The sequence below is a fragment of the Podarcis raffonei genome, chromosome 2 (genome assembly GCF_027172205.1).
Source record: "Podarcis raffonei isolate rPodRaf1 chromosome 2, rPodRaf1.pri, whole genome shotgun sequence".
Lineage (NCBI taxonomy): Eukaryota > Metazoa > Chordata > Lepidosauria > Squamata > Lacertidae > Podarcis > Podarcis raffonei.
The window spans coordinates 98,071,085-98,094,729 of record NC_070603.1 but is presented as its reverse complement, the minus strand read 5'-3'; the positions used below and the strand labels follow the sequence as shown (position 1 = coordinate 98,094,729).

Genomic DNA, 23,645 nt, shown 5'->3' with positions numbered 1-23,645 from the left:
AACAGGATATTCTTTTGGGTCCAAGAAGGGAAAGAATTTTTTTTTAAAGATAACAACAACAAAACCTACAAAGTTAGATATGTTTTCAGAAAGTTTCTCAGTTTGAACATGCTTATTCCTCCTATTAAAACCTTCACAATCATTTCAGACAGAGGGAAGACGAACTGGCCAAAGCGTCATGAGAAAGTTGACTGTGTTTTTGGTCCTGCTGGAATACCAGTTGCCTCAAGGTTTTTTGTTGTTGTTGACACAGATAAACATGTATTGACATATGTCAATACGAGTTGATCTCATATGAGTGATGGTGGACAAGGTGGCATTTTGAATTTTGTAACTAGCTCCTTTCTTGTCCAACTGAGGTAATTACAGGGTGGTGGCAAGTTTGGAAATCAAACTAGTGTTTTAAACCTGGAACAACTTCAATTTTCAAAAACAAACCTAACATAAAAACAGTAATTTGATATCGCTATAATTACACAGATGGCTTAAAGAGTATATATGCAAGCAAGTTGGCGGGGCTGATGTGCAGGATGAGTCTCAAAAGACTGGATACATTTCTGAATTACTCAAAATGGGAAGGGAGGACATAGATGGATATAATCCAGATAAAGAAATCAGAGTTTTATAAGATGCAGATGTAAAGAAGTTCAAACAGAACTATTTGAAAGAGAGTGGAAAGAGCCATGCCTTTTAGTCTGATACTATGGCGGCCAATCCTTTTAACATGGATAACTAAATTAAGACTACATGGAAATGACAGCGGAAAGACTACATGGAAATGACAGCACAACAGCGGAGGTGGTTTTTGTTTTGGTTTGGTTTCTGGGGTTTCTTTTGCGTACAGAACATCTTAGGCCTGGAAATTACTTTGGGTGACATTTCTTATACATTTTAAATAAGCTGCTGGCTGCATATACATTAAATAGCCTGCCTCGTGGCTGTTTCTAATTACCCATAGGGAATTGGGGTAAAAAGACCCTTCTTATGGCTGCATTTTTAAAGTAGGTCTAAAGATCTACCCCCTCTATTGCCTGTCCTCCCACTTGGTGTTGCATTTACGTTTTGTATCATTATTATTATTATTATTATGCTCAACAACTAACCTCAGTACAACCTTCAGTGCTAATACTATCCATTGGACTTTATATTCTGGTGAAAAGAATCTCACTTTTGCTGTTGATGTGCAAGGTCAACTCTGGAAGGTTTGGTGAACTTTGGAGTTAATGAGGCCTTAAAGGCTCATCGTTAGAAGTTTAGTCAAATAAATAAGGTCAATGAGCACTAATTAGGCATTAAATAGAATTAAGAATGAGGTTGCCTTTCAACCATAGTGTTCATTTTATTGCACATGGTGGTAGTTTCATCACTGAGTAAATTATTTCTTGCAATGTTCAAACTATTTGCAGCCTAGGTTTTGGTTTAGGATTGGTAATGAGGGAAAGCAGGGTTAAAGCCATGAGACTGGCAGAAATACAGCAGGATATGCCTTTTCTAGCATGGAGGTTCAATTATGGGAGAAGCATCACCCATTCACATTTTGTCAGTTAGACATTTTAATATGTTTGTAGCCACTGATTTATTTTTGGGCTCTCTGCCCAATCTGCAAAACAGAAAAACTAATTTGTGTATGATGTAGCTCAAATTCCTTGAGAATTCTGTCCTGTTTTGTGAGTAGGTCAGAGGGCCCAATCCACATACAGTGTACTGGGCCCGGAAAAACCTGTTAGCACCCCTTGGTAGAGAGGCCAGATCTTCCAAAACCAAGCATGACTTAAACCACTTCGTAAATATGCCCACTTTTCCAATATCATTCTGAAAACAGAAATGTATAGACGTAGAGCATAAATCTTCACAGTACAGTCGTACCTTGGATCCCGAATGCCTTGCGAGTTGAATGTTCTGGCTCCTGAACACCGCAAACCTGGAAGTGAGTGTTCCGGTTTACGAACGTTCTTTGGAACCCGAATGTCCGACATGGCTTCCAACTGGCTGCAGGAGCTTCCTGCAGCCAATTGGAAGCCGCGTCTTGGTGTCCGAATGTTTTGGAAGTCGAACTGACTTCTGGAACGGATTCTGTTTGACTTCTGAGGTACCACTGTAGTTAGAAACTTGGCCAAAAGTTCATGTTCAAAATGTGTGATCGCACACGTCACCTCCCTGAAGACTAGATATCATTCTTTTTTCCATCTCTTGTTAAAAACATGCTTTTAAAGATCTGCTGTGACCGGGGGCCTTATGCAGTATGTGAATTACAACACAACTCTAACCACATCTACTCAGAAGTAAGTGTTTGAATTAAATGGGGTTTACTTCCTAGGTGAGTGGGTTTAGAACTGCACCTTTAATTTTTTTTACTGAAATGCTGGTAAAAGGAGCTTTACTATACTGTGATCTAGGAAGGAATTTGGACCCTTTACCTAGAACAGCTGCAAGCTTATCAGCATTTTGGGGTTGACCTTTTCTACAAGGAATTAACCTTGCAACACCCTTCAAGTAGTTCAGTTGAGACCTATGACTTCACCCACTGAACTTCACATCTGAGCAGGAATTCGAGCCTAGATTGCCTGTAGGCAACTCTGACACTTGAGTCCAACATGGTGCACTCCAGGGATCATGGGCTACAACATACATCCCTGATCACTGGCTACACTGGCTGCAGCTTATGCAAGAGTTACTGTGGTTCACAACATCTGGAGGGTACCAAGTTGGCTACCTGTGGTCAACTCACGACACACCATTTCCCCCCTCCCCAGGTGTGCTCTTATTTTTGAGTGATTAATAAAATATTAATGTACAGAAATAAAGGAACACAACTTAAAACGCTTTTGATCTAAAGTCCTAGTTGCAAGGTACCTCAAAAAGGCAGGCTTTATGAAATGCTAAAAAAAAATCAATTGCAGCCTCAGAGACTTCAAAACTAGCAGTTACGTGAGCATAGGGAAGAACTGTACCTTTCCTCTAGTCATAAACTTGGTTTTCTTCCCTGAGGCTGGTGTCATTCAGAGAAGACTATGGGGCTGTGAGAGTAGCCTCAAGAAATCCAAAGTCCAAGTAATAATGTGCAATTACATGTGACTGTTTGGGTGTTGGGAAGAGGAAAGTAGGTAGAAAAAGAAAAAGGGGAGAGAGGGAGGAGAAAGTGGTAATTACCAGGGTGTGGGCACCCTGGTCAGCTAATTAAAGTTGAAGAATCCACAGTACAAGTCTATCCCATTATCACATGAAATAAGGAGCATCAGACACATAAAAAAATCACGGTGTTGAGAAAAGGTAGCAAACGTTTAGTCACCATCTGGATTCCGACGTTCAGTTAAACCATCATTAAGACTAACCACAGTTTTGCCTGGATATTATTAATCATCATCATTATTATTATGACTACTACATTGATTACCCACTATTCACCAGCTAGTCCCAGGGCAGTTTACAACAATTTAAAATTTGGTATTAAAAACAAATTACAGTCACGGAAATACGGTGCGTTCCGAAAAAACACACACCTCAGGTGTCAAAGGTGAGGGCAAAGAGGTGTGTGCTGAAAAAAGATGTGCCTCTGTGGGGAGAGAATTCCAGTGTAGGGGCTGTGACAAAGAATGCCCTCTCCCAGGTCACACGCCCTTTAATCTTCAAAAGTGGTAGAGCTATCAAGAGGGCCCCCTCTGCTGATCTTAACACCTAAGAGGATGTGTAAGGATGGAGGTGGTATTTAGAGCCTACTGGTAAGTTCTTCAGCTTGAGTGCCTTAAATTAGGCCAGGAAATGAGCTGGCAGCCAGTCCAGCTGTTTCAGAAAAGGAGTGATATGAGTTCTAAAGTGAACCCCAGCCATTCATTCATCCATCTGGCTGCTGTACTTGGAACCAGTTGAAGCTTTTTGAGTCATCTTCAAAGGCAGCACCGAGTAGAGTACATTGCAATAACCCTATCTGGAAGTTAACCTGGTTAGCTGAAAACAGAAACAAACGCGTAACTTTCTCTATGGTCACCATACATGCCTGATACATTTAAAGCACTCATTCAATGTGAAGAGTCATGGCTTCCTACCCAAAAGTCATGGGAACTATATTTTGTTAAGGGAGGTGAGTTGCTAAGAGACCCTTAACAAACTACAGCCCCAAGCATTCATTCATTGGGGGGCGGGGTGTCCATGACTCCCAGTATGTTTCCAAGCGCAATTCAAAGTGTTGGTTTAAAGCCCTAAACAGCCTTGGCCCAGTATGCCTGAAGGAGCGTCTCCACCACCACTGGTCAGCTCAGACACTGAGGGCCTCCTCCAAGGGTCTTCTGCTGGTTCCCTCACTGCGAAAAGTGAAGTTACAGGGAACCAGGCAGAGGGCCTTCTCGGTAGTGGCGCCCTCCCTGTGGAACGCCCTCCCATCAGATGTTAAGGAAATAAACAACTATCTGACTTCTAGAAGACATCTGAAGGCAGCCCTGTTTAGGGAAGTTTTTAATGTTTTATTGTGTTTTTAATAATCTGTTGGGAGCCACCCAGAGTTGCTGGGGCAACCCAGTGGCAACCCAGTTAGGCGGCATATTATTATTATTGTTTTTAATGTATGTCGTGCTGGAGATGGAAACGTGAGAACATAAACCCAAGGCTTGTTTATGTAATGCTTAACTATGGTTTAGCAAACAGCCAGACAACAAAGTATCTTGTAGCATCTTAAAAGGAAATATTTATTGTGGTATAAGCTTTCATAGTTAAAAAACCACTTTGTCAGATGCATTAAGTGTCAGCCACATTTCATTGATACATTTACATAGTACATATATGTGCATGAATATGAACACCCAAGAGAGAGGAAAATGTAAATAGTGTAGCAGTGTGGTCAATGTCTATATATATTTCACTTCTCTCTTTTCCTGTGCACTCTTTCAACATTAACTTTGAAGTTACTTTATTTTTATCAGGTTTTCATAAATGAGAAATATAGTCAAGACATGGGGAATGTATTTAAATTGTTCTCATATGCAACAGAATAATTTTCATTTAGCGTCTTCTATGGACTTTCTCAAATGAAAGGAAGCTAGATGTGTTTGTGGTTAAGAGGTACTCAAACTGCTGAAGGAGTGGCAACTGAACATAATCTTCTGTGATATGTTGAAGAGCAGATTTGGAAACTAAACTAGGCCAGGAAATGAAGGGCGGCTACTCACCTGAAAAGGAGGCCACCAGCCAACCATGAATAATTAGTAAGGAACAAAATAATGCCTTCACAGAGACTACAGGGGATATGCTTAATCCTTTGCCTTTTACACATACATAAGTAGGCCTTCAACAGACTCCTACTAGGAATCCTTTGTGATCACAAGCACTCCTTTTTGTGAAATGACTGAAGTGTTAAGAGCAACTGGGCTCTAAAACCACCTCCCTAGAAAACAAATGTGCAAAGTTGGTGGGATAACCAAATACAGAAAAAAATAAAAAAAATAAAAAATAAAAGTTAAGTGCTAGCCTTCTTTTCTAAACACACAATTCTGAACCAACCAAATCAGAAGTGGAGAAAAACAAAAGGTACCTCCACTATTGTACATAAAATGGAAAGGCAGCCATGTTAGTCCATAAGGAAAGGGGGGGAAACACTCCAAAATTCAAAGCTGGACTACTAGGATCCATCAAAATGCCAGGAACATGTGTGTGTGTGTGTGTGTGTGTGTGTGTTGCATTTAAGGTGTTGGACAGAACCCAGCTGCAAATCAGGCTTTAATTTCTCAGAGTTGGTGAACAACCCTAATTACTTCTTAATCTGTCAGGGAAGAGTTAGAAGTTTTCAGTTTCTCAGACGGAGAAAGCATTCCCCAAGGGGGGAAGGAGAGCAGTGAATCTAATAGAAGGGAGCAAGAGGAACAACAGGGAGGGACCGGCTGTTCCCAGGAAAGGCAAGGGTTAAGTTCTAGCTCAGATTCGGAGGAGGGGAGATACAAGCCAGCTCTAGCCAGGAGGTTAGAAAAAAGAGCGGGAAAACGAAGGGAAGGGCGCCTTCGACATTTTGAGAGTGGCTGGTCATGGAGAAGCAGAGCTCAGAAGGTATCTGAAAGAAGTGACTCTGAGGAATAATATTTAAGAACCGTTTATAAGATTTTGTTAATACGCAATAAAAAGTTTTATAAAAGAACAAGAAGTGTTTGTGTGGTGATCTGAAGAGGACAACGACCAGGCCTGACATAATCCCAGAATCTTAGGTGTGTAACTTGATAAAGCACCAGTGAAGTACTTACTTAGCCCGAAATGTCAATCTTGAAATTTCAATCAATTCTCTTCTGGAGAACTCTTCATCAGGCAATCTTTTGTTTGGTTCGGAGGACTGAATCTGAGACAGTTTCCATGCAGAGCATGTGGAAGATCCCTTCCCCCAAAACATTACAAGAGTAACATCTGAACCCTCGCCTGCAGAGCACAATGGATTTCTAGCCTATTGCCTTCATAACATGGCCTCCTTGTCCAGCCTGGACTGACACACTGAACAGAAGCACTTCACACTGCAACATTTTGTTGTGGATCCCGCTTGTGTAAACACACACAAATAAACACAGTGAAGATGCTAATTAAATCTTATTCATTTGCAGGGCTTGCAGGCCCTGAATTAGCTAATCACTAAAATATTCCTAAGCAACTAGGGAGGGTTTAGGATAAAGGCAATTCATAAAAGGATTTCGTATCTGCACTTTCTCATTTCGTTTTACCCCCCCTCCCCTCCTCTTTCGGCGCTCGTGCGAGTTCTATCTTTAGGAACAGAAATGATAAATCTAGTCTGCTGCAATGTATATTTAAGTAGTCACAGGCAGAAACAGAACACCCTTTGGTGCAAGAGAACACTCCTCTCTCCCAGACAAGAGACGGAGGAATTGTGAAATGTTTGTTGTAAAGCTTGCAAGAGCTCTTGACTTTTGGCTAAACTGGCAGGTGGCCATACAACTGCAAACACTCTTCAGAAGTTTTCTTTTTTCCAGCAGTGCTAAATGTACTCACTACCAAATGCGAAAAATAAATCTTTTGTGTGTGGAGCGAATTGTGGCAGACATACCCACTCCGTACGTAATTGTTGCAACATCTCAGTAGAAAATGCTATAAAGCTTAAACAAGGATATTGTATTCTTACTGGAAACACCCAAAACAGCACCTTGAAAGGTGTGGTGAATCAGTAAATCTAGAGTGTGCAAGTAATAACCACGACACCCAGAGCCATTTCTTGCACTTGCCATTCTTTATCCTGGCTCTTGTGTAATGCAGTCTCTGCTGTTCTCATCAAACGGATGTGGCCAACCACTCATGGTCACTGGGGAAGTGAAGTCACTCCCCCCAGTTTGATGGATGCCCAGCTATGATAAAACGTCATGCATAATGAGAACAATGATGCGCAAGCAGGGTGGGGAGGCAAATTTGAACAGGAAGAGGGGTGCTGTACACTGAACATGCGAAGCACTTTTAAAGCACTTTGTTCCTAATCCCCTTCACTATTGTCTACAATCTAAGAGTAGCTATGTTCATATGCTTCGGCTGCACCCAATTACCAGTGACAGCCCTGTTTTTCCCAGTGCTCGCCCTTGTTTTTGGGAATGGTTTCCCAAAAAAAGTTGTTAGTGTGCACACATGCAACAGAGTTGGCATCCAGAGCAGCAGGTGAGCTCTGTGGAACAATGCACCTTCTGTTCTTCTTGAATAGAGCCAATCAGGCTACAGTTCTCCATGCTCTTGGACATCTAGGTTAGACTACTACAACCCATTGCTTGTGGGGCAGCCTTTGGACACTGTTCAGAAGTTTTCAGTGGGTTCAGAAGACAAGTGCCAGTATGTTAACTGGGACATGTTGTTTGGAACATACTTTGATGGTTGCTTTTTTTAAAAAAAGTCACTGACTTCTGGTCTGTTTGTTTTTGTACACCTGCATTTTGACCTATAAAGTCATAAACCAACCTTCCCCCAACCTGATGCCCTCCAGATGTTTTGCTTGACAATTTTAATCATCCCTGACCTTTGGCCATGCTGACATGCCTGATAGGAGTTGTAGTGCACAAAATATGAAGGACACCAAGTTGGATACTCCCAAATGTCAAGGTCTGTGGTATCTAAATGAACTTCTACTCTCATATGAACCTATCTGGTTGTTCCGAGATCATCTTCACAAACACCTTGCTGCAGGCCCCTCTGCTCAGAGCAAGCGGCTTTGCAGTAGTAGCATCCCTCAGCCATGGATTCCCCCCCCCAATATGTTCGTTTGACACCTAAAATTTAGGGACTTGATAGAAGATCTGCTTTTACTGCTGCTTCAGCTTTTAAGTTGGCTGGATTTTAATGCTGCTTTGTCACCTTTATGTATCAGTTGCTGCCACTGCTTTGTATCAGTTGTGAAAAGGAGATTCAGACTAAACATACAGAAAAACTTTCTGACAGTAAGAGCTATTCGACAGTGGAACAGAGTCCCTCAAGAGATTGTTGATTCTCCTTCCTTGTAGGTTTTTAAGCAGAGGCTGGATGGCCATCTCTCATGGATACAGTGGACACTCGGGTTGCGAATGTGATCCGTGCGGGAGGCACGTTTGCAACCTACAGTGTTTGCAACCCACAGCGCCACGTCTGCACACATGTGGGTTGTGGTTTGGCGCTTCTGCGCATGTGCAAAGCACAATTTAGTGCTTCTGTCCATGCGCAACCGCCGAAAGCCGGAAGTAACCCGTTCCGCTACTTCCGGGTTTCGGCATGTCCGTAACCCAAAAAAACGCAACCTGAAGCATCTGTAACCCGAGGTATGACTGTATTTGAACTGAGATTCCCACATCAGGGGGCTTGGACTAGATGACCCTTGCGGTCCCTTCCAACTCTTAAGATTCTATGAACTTCCTTTGAGAGCTTTTAGGTGGTAGGAAAGATGTTTTAAATTCCCTCGCCTTCTCAAGAGCTTTTGGAAGTGCCATCTCTACATGGAGGGGAGATGCATGTTTCCTGCATTTGTTTACAAGATTTCTACCCTTCCTTTCAATCAAATGATCCTCAAAGTGGCTTACAAGAAACAGGTACTAATGCATGGAAACCAAAAGTTGTACAAGCACAGCGACCCTTAAATCTTCTAGCTAATAGATGGGGCCAGACTGGGCTGCTTCTTCTTCGCTCTACAATGGATGGGGCCCGGCTGGGCTTCCCCTTGCAATCATATTGTTTCTGGAGCACAAGGGGACAGCCTGCCAGTGGTCCTTGTTCCCCTGGCTAGTGGCAGAGGCCAGAGTGTGCTTCCCTTCTGCTTCCTATTCGCAGAGCATGTTGACTAAGGCGCTTATGCACATGACCGCAAAGGCATGAACAGCAAATGCAGTGTGCAGCCTTGCCTGCTGCAGCTGGTGAGCCTGGTAACCACACCTACCTCAAAAGGCATGCAGGACAGTCAATGAATTCAGGGCACAACAGGCAGGGAAACATTCAACCATGTGAATGTGCAGTCAGGCAAGTGATCCTTGGTACAAGACAAGGAACACTGCAAGAGCGCACAGGAGCAAGCCTATTTTAATCTGTGAAATGTTGGCGAGTATACGCGTGACACCCTCTGATCTTCTGTTAACTTCAGAGTGCTTGCACCTTCAATGATATCTGATCTCTCCCACTTAGTGATGGCGCCACCATCCGCATTAGCTTGTCCAGACTTTATAGTCAAAACATTGAGCATGTGCACATAAGCATGATGAGTGGGTGTTAAGGCTAATAGGCCAGACAAGGCTGAAGGCAATGTGAGCGGCAGTGGGGTGGGAATTCCCTACAAGACAAACAAGACACATAAATCAGGTGGGGTGTGGACCAGATGCCTGGGTGTAACAGCTGTAAAGGCTCCAAATATCAGTATTGTGTAAATGCAACAGCGATAGGGAAACGGTGCTGCCCTAGCCTCATTTCCTCACTCACTGCCCTAGCCCCATTTCCATTAAGCTGCTTCACTGCAAGGTTCCACAATTTTTGGCAGGCCTTAGGAGCTAAGCCAAATGTCATGGTTGCTGATACAGTTGCCCTCTTTCTTTGTCACTGACCTCACACAGAGCCTCCACTCTTTGTCAGGGACAAGATCCGGAGCTGGAAAAGGGGGTAAGAGGAGCTTGCTGATTTGCCCACTTCACAGTGCATCTCAGCCACTCCCCCCCCCCAAGACGACTGGTATCCTGCTGATATAGCTGGCCGAGCAAGTCAAGGTGCTCTGGATGCTTTTCTAGTTCAACCAGTGAAGGCCCCCATCACTCCTTCCTGCTGTGGAGCATGAAAAACAACAACAGGAAGGTTGGTGGTTTCATCAGTGTGCTGCCGAGACACTTCAGGTACCTTGGGAATTAAGTAGACAAGCAATTCCCTTCTTGTAGCTGGGGAAGAGGTAGGAATTCCACTGGAATGATCCTCATCCACCTCTGCATCCCTAAAGCTTGGAACAAAAGCTAGGGTGTGCCATGTTTGCCAGACAGCTGGAGCGCACTCACCCTAGCAAGCATGGTGAAAAAACAGAAATGCGGAATGTTCACATTCAAGCACCCAGGTGTGATGCTCATGCTCACATTACCCTGATTCCTATCTATCTTCAAGCGACTGAAATATTGCCACACAAAGAACAGGCAGAGAAACCACCCTCCCATGTCTCAGACACCATGGCAGGAGCCTACTGGGGTATGTTGCAAAACCACATAGAAGGAGGCTTGCATTATATATGACTGGCAAATGTTTAGGAGCAGTGAGAGCTGTGTGGTGAAGGGAGCTGCCATGACACCTTCTTTAGAGACTTCTCAGAAGAGCCTGGATAAAATCTTATAAGCAAGGGATATGTATGGGTACAAGGTAGGCTTCCATGTACCATCATACTAACATATGGGATTTAATGGGTAATGTGGGAATCACAACATTAATTGGCAAAGAACTATAGGGCACTTCAAGGTCAGGTATCCATCCCATGCCCCCGAGTCAAGTTCCTTCTAACTACATAGACTCTCCCAATGTCTTCAAGGTTGTTCATTCCCAAAATTTAGGTACCTATGGAACTCCCCACCCCCCAATACTGGAGATGGAGTATACCAAAAGCCATTGGTCTGTCACTGATGGGTTGGGACCCACTATTGAACCACAGCCTAAACTCAAGTAGCCTGCAACAGTAACACAACCACTGTACGAATACATGGCAAAATAATAATAATAATAATAATAATAATAATAATAATAATAATGCTGCACTTTTGGGTTAAAGGTAGGTCTCAGATTTGAAATGGCCAAAGACTATTGCTATAAACCACCCTATACAGAAAATCAATGGTTTGGTTTACAGTTAGAAGTTCCTTCCAGACAGAATCATAGGGCTGCAACCAAAAGCTCATTGCCTAAACACTGCAGTCCCCCCACATCTGTCAGCCTTCCCAGATTATCCCATGCAATCTCACCGAAAGTGTGCCACAAGCAAAGCACAGGAGCCAACAAGAAATGTTAGCACAAAGCGTTGCAAAGCTGGCGGCTCAAGCAAAATGGCAAAAGAAAAGCCAAAGCAGAGGGCAAAAAAAGGCCAAGGTCACTGGCAACCAGGATGAACAGCACTTTTTCACCTAACGTTGTACATGATTTAGGGTTTGTTTAGTTTATGTATAGGCAATCTTAGCCATGGTGCTAGCCTACCCGGAGGAACAAACACAAGATAAGAAACTGCTGGAAGTGTTTAGTTTGCCTCAAGTGGTGTTTGTGTGTGCAGAGTGTCATTTATGTTCTCTTTGTGCCCTGAGCACAGAGAAAGGCAAGTCAGGTGGAGACTGAAATAAACACAAGCTGAACTGCGCAGGCAGGTTTATCCTATAGGTGTGTAGAGTGCTGGTTTCAATTGGAAGGAACTTGTGCAATGTTCATTGTTAAGAGCCCGCCCAGTGTTAAAAGACATGGCATTGAAAAGATGACAGCGCTTGTCTAAGGAAAGTCTGTGGTCAAAGCACCAGGGTGTGTGAAAATAAACATGACCAGCAAGTCACAAATGTGCTCTAAATCCCATTAATGTTTTTCTTCCTGTCCAGCTTGTCCAATTCAGAAACCCGAAAGGAGAGAAAGGGAAGAAAGGAAAGGGAGAGTAGATGCAATTCAGCAGGGTGTTATTAAGCCATTTGCTTCTCTGCAGAGGCTTGGTATTTAGATGTGCACCATGCCTAGGGCAAGGGAGTTCCTGGAGAATTCTAGGACAAATGGGTCAGCAAGCACAGTAATTGATGTCTTGCTTGCAGCAGAAGCATCCCAACCTGTTAAGGGACTTCATTTCTGGAAGGCTTGGGTTAAAATCAAAGCTAAGTACATCACAGAATGAGGTTCCAACCCAAACCGGGAGTCTTGTTGTATCATCACTGCGCACGGAGACAGCCAAACCCACACCCGATACTGGGCTCCATTTTAACTCCACAGTATGTGGTAGTAACTACTGAAATGCCCCCTGTTGCGATGGTTCCATGTGTGTGTGTATGGCTAGATGACCCACATCCTGCAAGAACCCATGGGAGAACTACCGCCATAACCACATGCAGGTTTTACTGCTCATGAAAATCTAGTCACCAAACGTCAGGACTGTGAGGCTGGCCTATGCTTAGTCACAGAGTGAAAGTGCAACGTGAAGCATGTTTGCTCAGAACTAAGACACACTGAATTCAGTGGGACTTATTCCCTAGCAATGGAGCCTAACAGAGCAACCGTTCGTCTCAGTCAGCTACACTGGTACCTGCTTATGCTGGTGTAAGGTCAGGGAACACGGTGGGTTCTTAGACTCTTACATGGCAGAGATTTCCTTTTGCAATCAGCTGCTCACAGGGTTCAGATTAAGCTTGCTCTTCCTCTGACACACTGCTGACGCCACCCATTTTCAGCCTTTCTGCCAGCATAATATCAAACTGGTGTATCCCTAGTGCCATGCTGGGGTAAGCCTGAGGTCAGCATGACATTGCTAGTGCTGAGGACTTGCACCAAATCATGAAACACTCCAGTTGATGTAAATGGGAGCACAGGATTAAACCATGAACGTTGTAGAAGGCAAATGTGATGCAAGGAACTCAGTAATGATTAAAGGATTGCTTCTCTAAATATATAACTAGTCCATAACTAATACTGGATTCTCAACTCATTTTGTGCTTATTTCTATCTTTTTAAATGCAAAAGCTGGTACCATTGCAAAATAATTTAACAGCCATATAATGATGTCCCTTTAATGACAGCAATGTTCAGTTGAATAAAAATTTATCACCCACCCACCATCATTACAAGGGCTTTTAATTTTATTTTAAAATTTAATCTGGTGGTTTTGGGCTATGGAGGAAGTTTTTCAACTCCTTACTTTGCCCACAAACCTCTTCAAGGCCGCTCCTCAGCCCCCTTCCCCCCTATAAATGTAGAATCACATAAATGTGTTGTACATCTGGCAGCATGCAAATTAGGGTACTTTTAAAAAGAGGAACAAAATGCCATAAAAAGGCTACTAAAAAAGGAAATAATATCCCAAGAAGAAGAAGAAGAAGAAACCATAAGCAACTGAAAGAGGATAGGATGTGCAAAGGCTCACAAAACGTGAGCAAAAAAGGAACAACTTGTTAAATAGTAGACGAGGACAAGCTGTGCAAAAGAATTGTTCTGCAACAAGCATGGCACCAGTACAGTTGAAGCACAGCCACTCCTTGCAGCCAAATGACACAAGACGCTTACATGGGACTCTTCCGTCTACCTGTCCACAATCCACCCATTTCAGAGATGCACACAAGCAAAGTGCCTGGTGTTGTTGTTTTTCCCAAGCACATGTTTAAATGTTATCTCAAAGCTGGGGCTTGATGCATACATTCCTTTCCCTCAACAGTTAAACATTAAATAATGTTTCAGGACTGAGATGTTGGAGAAAACTGTTATTGATCTAGCCAGGTTTCTGTACCACACCCGTCTATCTGAACATCTCTCCTTTTGGGCTACTACATTCCTGGCCCACAGGTATGTGTGGAGAGTTGCACAAGATCACTCTTTCTCTGTTTCCACTCATTGGGCAAGGTGTGCATGCAAGAGCATTATTGATTAGTTTCACCTATCACTTCTAAAGGCTCTCTTAAAAGAGTTTTATAGTTGCGTGCTCTGCGAGGGTGGGAAGAGCTGGAGTAAAAATAATGAGGTGGGAGGAGGAATATCGGAGATTTCTCAACTAGGCATATGCTCTGTTGAATGGGTTCAATGAACAGTTCCCATTTGCAAACTCGGGGTCCTGTAGCACTGGTGACAACATGCAGCAAACATCATACACTTGGTCTTCAAAAAAGCAAATCCACTGACGCACACCAAGGATTTCAGAGTAAATTTAGGGATCATGGGTGCAGTAACACCTTTTCTGTCTTCTCCTGGCAACCATGAAGCCTCTGAGCCCTCCCATTTATTGCCCCCTTGTTCAAGAGATGATGGTAGTAGTTACTCCCTGCCCCTCTCCGCCAAAACATACATAGAGCTGAAGGAGGACGTTGGAACAGCGCTATTATTTCCCAATTCCTCTTTCAGTTCTCTGTGTTTTTCAAGGCTCACATAAAAGGCAGGTCCACCTTATGCATTTAAAGCACATCCAATGCACACTTGAAGCACATGACTTCCCCAAAAGAATCATGGAAGCTGTAGTTTGCCTCCCCCCAGGGTTACAATTTCCAGAAACCAGAAACTACAGTGCCAATTATTCTTTGGGAAAAGTCATTTGCTTTAAATGTATGACATGGGCCTGCCCTAATTGTACTGAATCCAACTTTTACCCGATCCTTGAAAACTGCAAAGTGTAGGCTCGTGTGGTTTATTACTTTGCCAGCTGGGGATGGGGTTGATCCAGGAGAGGTAGGAAGGAAGTAACCAGGGTGATGGTGCCCATGGGAATTGATTAAAAAAAACCCAAATGTGCCCATGGACTTGAATAAATTGGTCACATCTGTTATATCTGTAACCCAAATCCTACATCATTGTTTCTTGATCATGAGATGGCACTGTTTCAGGATCAGCTAAGTGTACTAACAGGTTTGCAAAACTGGCACCCGCCAAGGACGCAGACCTGGAGGGGTGCAAAAATCACCTATCAGACTATGGAGATGCCTGGTGATGCACTGCCAAGATCAAAAGCGGGAGAACCTTCCCATCCTTCTCGCACTGCTGCACAAAGGCATACGGTAAAGTGATTTTTTTTTGGGGGGTGCCGATACAGCTCCTTGCCAAGGGCGCAAGGAACAGTAGGTATGCTGCGTATCAGTCACTGATGGCTGTAGAAACTGCTATGCATATGCAAGCAGGCACTCTCTGATGCCGACAGGTTATAAGGGCGTTCCATGAAATACAATCCTAAACCAGCTTTAATAGGGAAAACCACACCAAGCATAGTTGACAGTCAACGAATTATTAATTTCAGTTTTAGATTAATGATGTAGAAGGGTAAAGGTAAAGGGACCCCTGACCATTAGGTCCAGTCGTGGCCGACTCTGGGGTTGCAGCGCTCATCTCGCTTTATTGGCCGAGGGAGCCGGCGTACAGCTTCCGGGTCATGTGGCCAGCATGACTAAGCCGCTTCTGGCAAACCAGAGCAGTGCACGGAAACGTCGTTTACCTTCCCACCGGGGCGGTACCTATTTATCTACTTGCACTTTGACGTGCTTCCGAACTGCTAGGTTGGCAGGAGCAGGGACCGAACAATGGGAGCTCACCCCGTCGCGGGGATTCGAACCGCCAACCTTCTGATCAGCAAGTCCTAGGCTCTGTGGTTTAACTCACAGCGCCACCCACCTCATGGATGCAAATCTACCTGCAAAGACATTTTCACCTTGCCTGCTTCTGAGTGAGAAGCAGTCAACAAACAGAAGGTGACACTGCCATGCTACTCGTTATAAATACGACACCTATTGCATCTGTGACCCATATTTATGTCTACCTCTTTCTCATGCCTCCCACAGAAACTGAGTTCTAGGGACAGCTATTTTTCTCTTTGGCTGACAGGCAGGCTCAGCAAGAAACCACCGCCTGGCACCATCTATCCCGATACCAATTAACACACACCTACTAAATAGAGAAAAAAGGTTGCCCTCTGTCAAAATTGTTCTCTACACCCTTAAAGTCTTTAACATAACACTGATGAGCAGCATTACTACATCTGCACATCATTGCCACTATAACCAGTTCCTCTCAATGCTAGAACATGCAACCAACATTAATATATTCAAATCATATATCTTGGCAAAGTCACAAGAGCAAATTAGCAATGTTTACGTTTCGAACATTTTCAAATTTCTTTAGCATATATAAGTAGGTACACATTCATCTGCACACCTGCAGAGATACTCACACCCATTTGTTTTGGCAATTCATTCTCACTTTCATTCCCACCTTGTTCTGGATTTCTTAGTTGTAATTTTTTTTTAGCCTAGCTCCGACGTTTCCAGAAAGTACACTTGACAATGGTCAAAACGCTTGTTGGAAAATACTGATGACTCCAACATCTTACTCTTACTGAATCTAGCTGAAGGATGGTCATGAAAATTCTTTAGAACAGGGATGGGGAACCTCTGGCCCTGCAGAAGTCAATGGACTCCAAACATCCTTGACCATGTGGGCTTTCCAGCTTTCCATAGACATCTACTTGGCCACTGTAAGAACAGGATGCTGGACTAGATGGGCCATGGGCCTGATCCAACAGGCTCTTCTCATGTTCACTGCCCATGCTGGCTGAGGCTGCTAGGTGCTGAAGTCCATCAACATCTCCATCCTTCATCATGACACACGATGGATGCTGTTACCTTGTTGAGTAATGCCTAGATGGGACACCAACTGAAAACCCCACATACTCTGCCTTGAATTCCCTTATGAAAGATACAAACATACTTAAGTTTACTTACTTAAGAAAAAACCTTTGCCTTTATTTCCCCTTTACTTCTCTAATCAGGAACTTCCTGTATAAGCTACATCTGTGCACTTTAACAGGCTATCTACATATTATATACCTATTTTGAGTAGCGAAGATTTGTGTGCCTACTTAACTCTTCACCCACTTAAGACCATAATAAGCAGAGCTTGCTGGATCAGGCCGATGCCTCATCTTGGTTTGTTTTTAATATTAAATTTTTATTATTTTCCTTTAAATAGCTTTCCAAACAAGACATTGATCAACATAAAACCCCTTTTTGCTCTGCCGAGCTTACGACTTCCCTCCTTCCCTTCAACTGGTATCCCATATCAAATCCAATCGTGCAATCTAGCTCTTTACTATATGTCTACAGGATTTACTTCAATCCTGCTAGTGTCTTCAAATTTTTACAATTATCACAGGCCAATGCCTCATCTAGTCCATCATCCTGTCCTCACAGTGGCCAACCAGACGCCTGTGGAAAGCCTGCAAAGTGAACATGAACGCAATGGCACTCTGCCCACCTGCGATTCCTAGCAATCAGTATTCAGAGGCTTGATGCCTCTGACAATGGAGGCAGAACACAGCCATCATGGCTGGCAGGTGCTGATAGCCTTACCCTCCATGAATCTGTCTAATAATCCCTTTTAAAAGCCATGCAAGTTGGTAGTCATCACTGCCTCCTTTTCTCCACTCCAAACTGCCCTCCTCACACCCTGCTTTTTCCTGCAACCAACACTAGTTTTGGACCTTGCAGGGAGACAAACTGCATTGGGGTGCACTTTGAAGCAAAGATACAGAGTTCAGTAATGAGTTACGCCCCTCTTCCTCACTCTGTTTCAATATTCAAAATCTCACCCAGTGCGCTTTCCTTTTTTAAAACCAAGCCATCAGGGCATTGTTAACTACACTGGGCACAGCACATAACACTTTGAGAAATGTTTCTGTGCCTCTGAAAGCAATGATTCTTGTGGGTTTGAAGAGCATAAATAGTAAATGGTGCGGCAGGAACAGCAATTAACTGGACACCAGCTCAGGCATCTATTCATATTTTTTTGTTGCTGCAGCGGTCCAATGACGGGAGCATCAAAGTGGTTAAAAGGGAAACCCCCAGTTGCTAGAAACCCTTTAGAAGTATGTATCTTTAGAATTCTAAAAGTAGTGTGCTCCTGGGGGGTTGCACTGCTAAAAGAGAGGGCAAAAGTATACTAACCTGCTAGGTGTCCTGCCTTATTTTGTGCTGTCATGCATCCACTGACAAACGTCAGTAGCTTTCTTTTTGGACATGAGGAAAAAGCCAAGCAGCAATTTATGGAAATGGCTGAGAGGGCGAGTCAACGGCAGGTGGAAAAATATGACCCCATGTTTTAGTACACCCGCGAGGCTCCATCCAGCAGCTTGCGCAAATGGGCACCTTCATGCTCGCAAGGGCCTCCTCATTCACAGCTAAAGGCAAATCCCATTGCATGCTAGAGCAGGGCCATGGTGTTCATTCTGATAATGTTTCCATTTCAGTTGTCTAGTGGACAGCATGTCCCTAGAAGATGTAAAAAATGTTTCGCCTCCAGCCGGCCCTCCCCTTACACTGGGAAGTCGGCCATGCAGTCTCCATAGCCCCCACCAGCCAGTGGTGTTCTCGTCAGCTCTGTGCTTTGGGAAGGGAAATCAGAATGCAGGAACACTGCACCAGTGGATTTTCTAGCTCACAGCCATGTGGGTTTGCCCTACACCTGATGCTAACTTAAAGCCTGAAGCCTTAGACCAGGGTTTCCCAAACTTGGGTCTGCAGCTGTTGCTGGACTAGAAGTCCCATCATCCTTAGCTAGCAGGACCAGTAGTCAGGGAGGCTGGGAATTGTAGTCCAAAAACAGCTGGAGAAATCCTGCCTTGGACTCCAAACAGTGGGCATAAGTTTCTCCTCTTCCTTCTTGCCACTGTGACAGAAGGCAGAAAAGCAGGTATGCTTCCGCCACCTGGCATCTGCTTCTGGAGGCTGAATGAATCTGCTGAATCAGCAACCAGGTGACGCAGTGGCCTTGTTCAGATTCAACAATGGGCCACTGTTCAGCGTTGCATGAGTGAGCCTCACAACTCATGCGACGTGTGCTCCTGCTCCCCTCCTGTGGCGTGGTCATGAGGAGAGAGTTGAAGCTTTTGCTTCCAGTTGCAATTAACTTCAGTTACATTGGACCATAAACTGTGGTTAATCTTCCGACTGTTTATTAAAACAAGCCAGCTTCATAAATCACAGCTTGAAGACGAGCTTGTTTATGTAAACCATAGTTAAGACTGGTGGTGGTGGAGAACCTTTCCCAGCTTGAGGGCTTCATTCCCTTCTAGGCAACTTACCAAGTGACACATGCCTGGAGCAATAATTGTTAGCTTACTCTCACATCCCTCTCTATCCTCAGCCCAGGCAAACAAGAAGCACATCAGAGTTTAAAGACACCTTCTAGACAGGAGCAAGAATTCAATCTCTCTGAGGTCTCACAATACTTCATTCTTGCGTTATTTCTGGAACTTATCCATCCATTTCTGTTAGTTACTTCAGGCAGAATGAAAAGTATCAGTAGTGTGTGTGTGTGTGTGTGTCCCCATATGATTGAACAAAGTTTATTTTTCCAGCTACACACATACAATTGTACAGGAAAGGTGCTAAATTACCTTATGTACACAGGACTTTGCATTCAGGAAAAAGAGCTCAACTGTGGTTTTGTCCTTCAGAAAGGAAATGCTTTCAATGTAAAACCTAAAATAAAGAAGGAGAAAGTGACTTTATATTACAGTACTTCCATCTGTAAACGAATAGCAATCTGCTGGTTTGTGCTATAATAATGAGAACACCAGATTAGGGTGATGCTTCGATTGACTTTATGGAATAATCATGAGAGTGATGTTGCACTAAAGTCCAGCTTTCAAGATTCCCTAGGCATCCAGTTGGTCACTGTGAATACAGGATGCTGTTTTCAATGGGCTACTGGCCTGATCTAGCAGGCTTTTCTTCCATTTTTATGTTCTTATGGTTACTCAAATATAGTGCAAAGAGGGCCAATGGGCCTGGTGCCTGAATTCAGCTCCCTATAGAGCACATCCCTTGAGGATCCTGCCATCTTTCATTCTGTGGACATGATCAAGCCAGCATAGATGTCGCTGAGACAGGAATGTGAATATGCTGGGATTGTTATGGGTGTTTTAATATTGCTGTTACTATTGCTGTATATATGGGATGTTGTCCACAGAGAGCTGAGAACTCAGATGTCAAAGCAGAGTCATCACATAAGAAGTTTCTTATCACCATAAAATGAACAATGCAAGTCAGAACCACAGACAGACAAGGCGGTGGTAAACTTATTTCCTGTGGGATATGCTCTCATTATTCTGAAGAGCATGAGGTGTCCATTATTAAGCTGCCTCTTCAGACCATTGCTATTTTAAAAAATATTTCATTAGCTGACATGTAAAGGAGATAAAACCAAGCCAATGTGTGGTATGTTTAGCTCAGAAGGATACTTTAATTATTTGCGAGTTCATTGCCTTAGATCCCAAGATAAGTTAACTTAAGGTTTGTGGGAGGAAAGTTCTCTGTCCCCACTCTCCCAGCATTGAAAAGTCTCTCCAAAGGATTGGGGGCCATGCCTGAACAATGTGGGAAGCAGCAGAGGTACTGCTGGGGGAAAGGAAATATTACCCCAAATTGGGCAGATTTTTCTCAGTTGAACCTATCTTACAGAGTTGTTATGAGAAGGAAATGGGGAGGTATGTGGGAAGAAACGTATTCTGGCCTTGGAGAAAGGGCATGATGCACACATAATAAAATAATGTGTGCATTATTTTATAAATAATGTCATCTCATCTGTCCTCCCAGTTGAACGACGTGGCCCAGGGAGAGAGGGAAAAATAGTGGAAGTGAACAACTGGCTTCGCAAATGGTGTAAACAGGAACGGTTTGGATTCTTAGATCACGGAATGCAGTTTCTTGAAGATGGACTTCTGGCAAGCGATGGGCTGCACCTCACAACGGTTGGTAGGAATGTTTTTGCAAAAAATCTCAGAAACCTCATCAGGAGGGCTTTAAACTGACTAATGTGGGGGAGGGAGACAGTGCTCCTGAAGGTAGGAGTCTATCAATTGATGAAGATGATCATCCAAATGTCATAGACCGAATGGAGCAAACAGCACGCAGACCTAGTGGTGGGAGGAAAAAATCCTTAAATAAGAGACACGGGGGAATGATTAATGGACTTCAATGTCTGTACACTAATGCGCAAAGTATGGGAAATAAACAAGATGAGCTTGAGCTCTTGGTACAGCAAACTAAATATGACATAATAGGCATCACTGAAACCTGGTGGGATAAGTCCCACGATTGGAATGTAATAATGGAGGGATACAATCTATTTCAGAGAAACAGACCAGACAAGAAAGGAGGAGGAGTGGCGTTATATGTCAGGGATGTGTATACCTGTGAAGAGATCCAAGATTTAGAACCTCAAAGCCAAAGTGAGAGCATTTGGGTCAAAATTAAGGGAGAGAAGAATAACAGTGACCTCATTGTGGGAGTTTACTATAGATCCCCAAGCCAAACGGAGGACATAGATGATGCCTTCCTGGAACAGATGGCCAAGCATGCAAAAGGAAGGGAGATAGTAGTAATGGGGGACTTCAATTACCCGGATATTTGTTGGATGTCAAACTCAGCCAAGAGCATAAGGTCAAACAGATTCCTCACTGGCCTTGCAGACAACTTCATTGTCCAGAAAGTGGGAGAAGCTACAAGAGGAACAGCCATTTTAGATCTGGTCCTAACCAATGTTGATGACCTGGTTAGTGGGGTAGAAGTGGAAGGATCATTAGGCGCGAGTGATCATGCTCTTCTGAAGTTTACTATACAGCGGAAAGGAGCAGCCAAGCATACTAGGACTCAATTTCTCGACTTTAAGAAAGCCGACTTCATAAAACTTAGGGAAGTGCTGGGTGAGATCCCATGGACAGTAATACTAAAAGGAAAGGGAGTTCATGATGGCTGGGAGTTTGTTAAGAGGGAGATAGTAAAAGCACAACTTCAGGCAATACCAATGAGACGGAAACATGGAAGGTGCCTAAAGAAGCCAGGGTGGCTATCTAAAGAACTTTTAACTGAGTTAAGATTAAAAAAGGATGTGTACAAAAAATGGAAAAGGGGGGAAACCACCAAAGAGGAATTCAAACAAATAGCCAGCACGTGTAGACACAAAGTCAGAAAAGCTAAAGCACAGAATGAACTCAGGCTTGCTAGAGAGGTTAAAAGCAACAAAAAAGGCTTTTATGGGTATGTTCGTAGCAAAAGGAAGAACAAAGAAACAGTGGGGTCACTCAGAGGAGAAGATGGTGAAATGCAAACAGGGGACACAGAAAGGGCTGAACTCCTCAATGCCTTCTTTGCCTCAGTCTTCTCCGATAAAGAAAACAATGCCCGACCTGAAGAATTTGGAGCAAATGATTCAGCAGAGGAAACACAGCCCAGAATAACTAAGGAGATAGTACAAGAATACTTGGCTAGTCTAGATGTATTCAAGTCTCCAGGGCCAGATGAACTGCATCCAAGAGTATTAAAAGAACTGGCAGATGTGATTTCAGAACCACTGGCAGTCATCTTTGAGAATTCCTGGAGAACAGGCGAAGTCCCGGCAGACTGGAGGAGGGCAAATGTTGTCCCTATTTTCAAAAAGGGGAAAAGAGAGGACCCAAATAATTACCGCCCAGTCAGTCTGACATCAATACCAGGGAAGATTCTGGAGCAGATCATTAAGCAAACAGTCTGTGAGCACCTGGAAAGGAATGCTGTGATCACCAATAGTCAGCATGGATTTCTGAAAAATAAGTCATGTCAGACTAACCTGATCTCGTTTTTTGACAGAATTACAAGCCTGGTAGATGAAGGGAACGCAGTGGATGTAGCCTACCTTGATTTCAGCAAGGCATTTGACAAGGTGCCCCATGATATTCTTGTAAAGAAGCTGGTAAAATGCGGTCTTGACTATGCTACCACTCAGTGGATTTGTAACTGGCTGACTGACCGAACCCAAAGGGTGCTCATCAATGGTTCCTCTTCATCCTGGAGAAGAGTGACTAGTGGGGTGCCACAGGGTTCTGTCTTGGGCCCGGTCTTGTTCAACATCTTTATCAACGACTTGGATGATGGACTCAAGGGCATCCTGATCAAATTTGCAGATGACACCAAACTGGGAGGGGTGGCTAACACCCCAGAGGACAGGAACACACTTCAAAACGACCTTGACAGATTAGAGAACTGGGCCAAAACAAACAAGATGAATTTTAACAGGGAGAAATGTAAAGTATTGCACTTGGGCAAAAAAAATGAGAGGCACAAATACAAGATGGGTGACACCTGGCTTGAGAGCACTACATGTGAAAAGGATCTAGGAGTCTTGGTTGACCACAAACTTGACATGAGCCAACAGTGTGACGCGGCAGCTAAAAAAGCCAATGCAATTCTGGGCTGCATCAATAGGAGTATAGCATCTAGATCAAGGGAAGTAATAGTGCCACTGTATTCTGCTCTGGTCAGACCTCACCTGGAGTACTGTGTCCAGTTCTGGGCACCACAGTTCAAGAAGGACATTGACAAACTGGAACGTGTCCAGAGGAGGGCAACCAAAATGGTCAAAGGCCTGGAAACGATGCCTTATGAGGAACGGCTAAGGGAGCTGGGCATGTTTAGCCTGGAGAAGAGGAGGTTAAGGGGTGATATGATAGCCATGTTCAAATATATAAA

At 43.7% G+C, this 23,645-nt stretch overlaps 1 protein-coding gene across 6 annotated transcripts in view; it reads right to left on the bottom strand.

Annotated features, from left to right (window-relative positions):
• The window catches only part of FRMD4B (FERM domain containing 4B), a 247,633-nt gene that overhangs the window by 86,008 nt on the left and 137,980 nt on the right, over positions 1-23,645 (bottom strand). For all 6 annotated transcript variants that reach the window (XM_053378234.1, XM_053378235.1, XM_053378230.1 and 3 more), the window contains one exon: positions 19,535-19,619. In XM_053378234.1, coding sequence (XP_053234209.1) covers positions 19,535-19,619 — 85 coding nt within the window. The remainder of the gene's footprint in view (positions 1-19,534; positions 19,620-23,645) is intronic.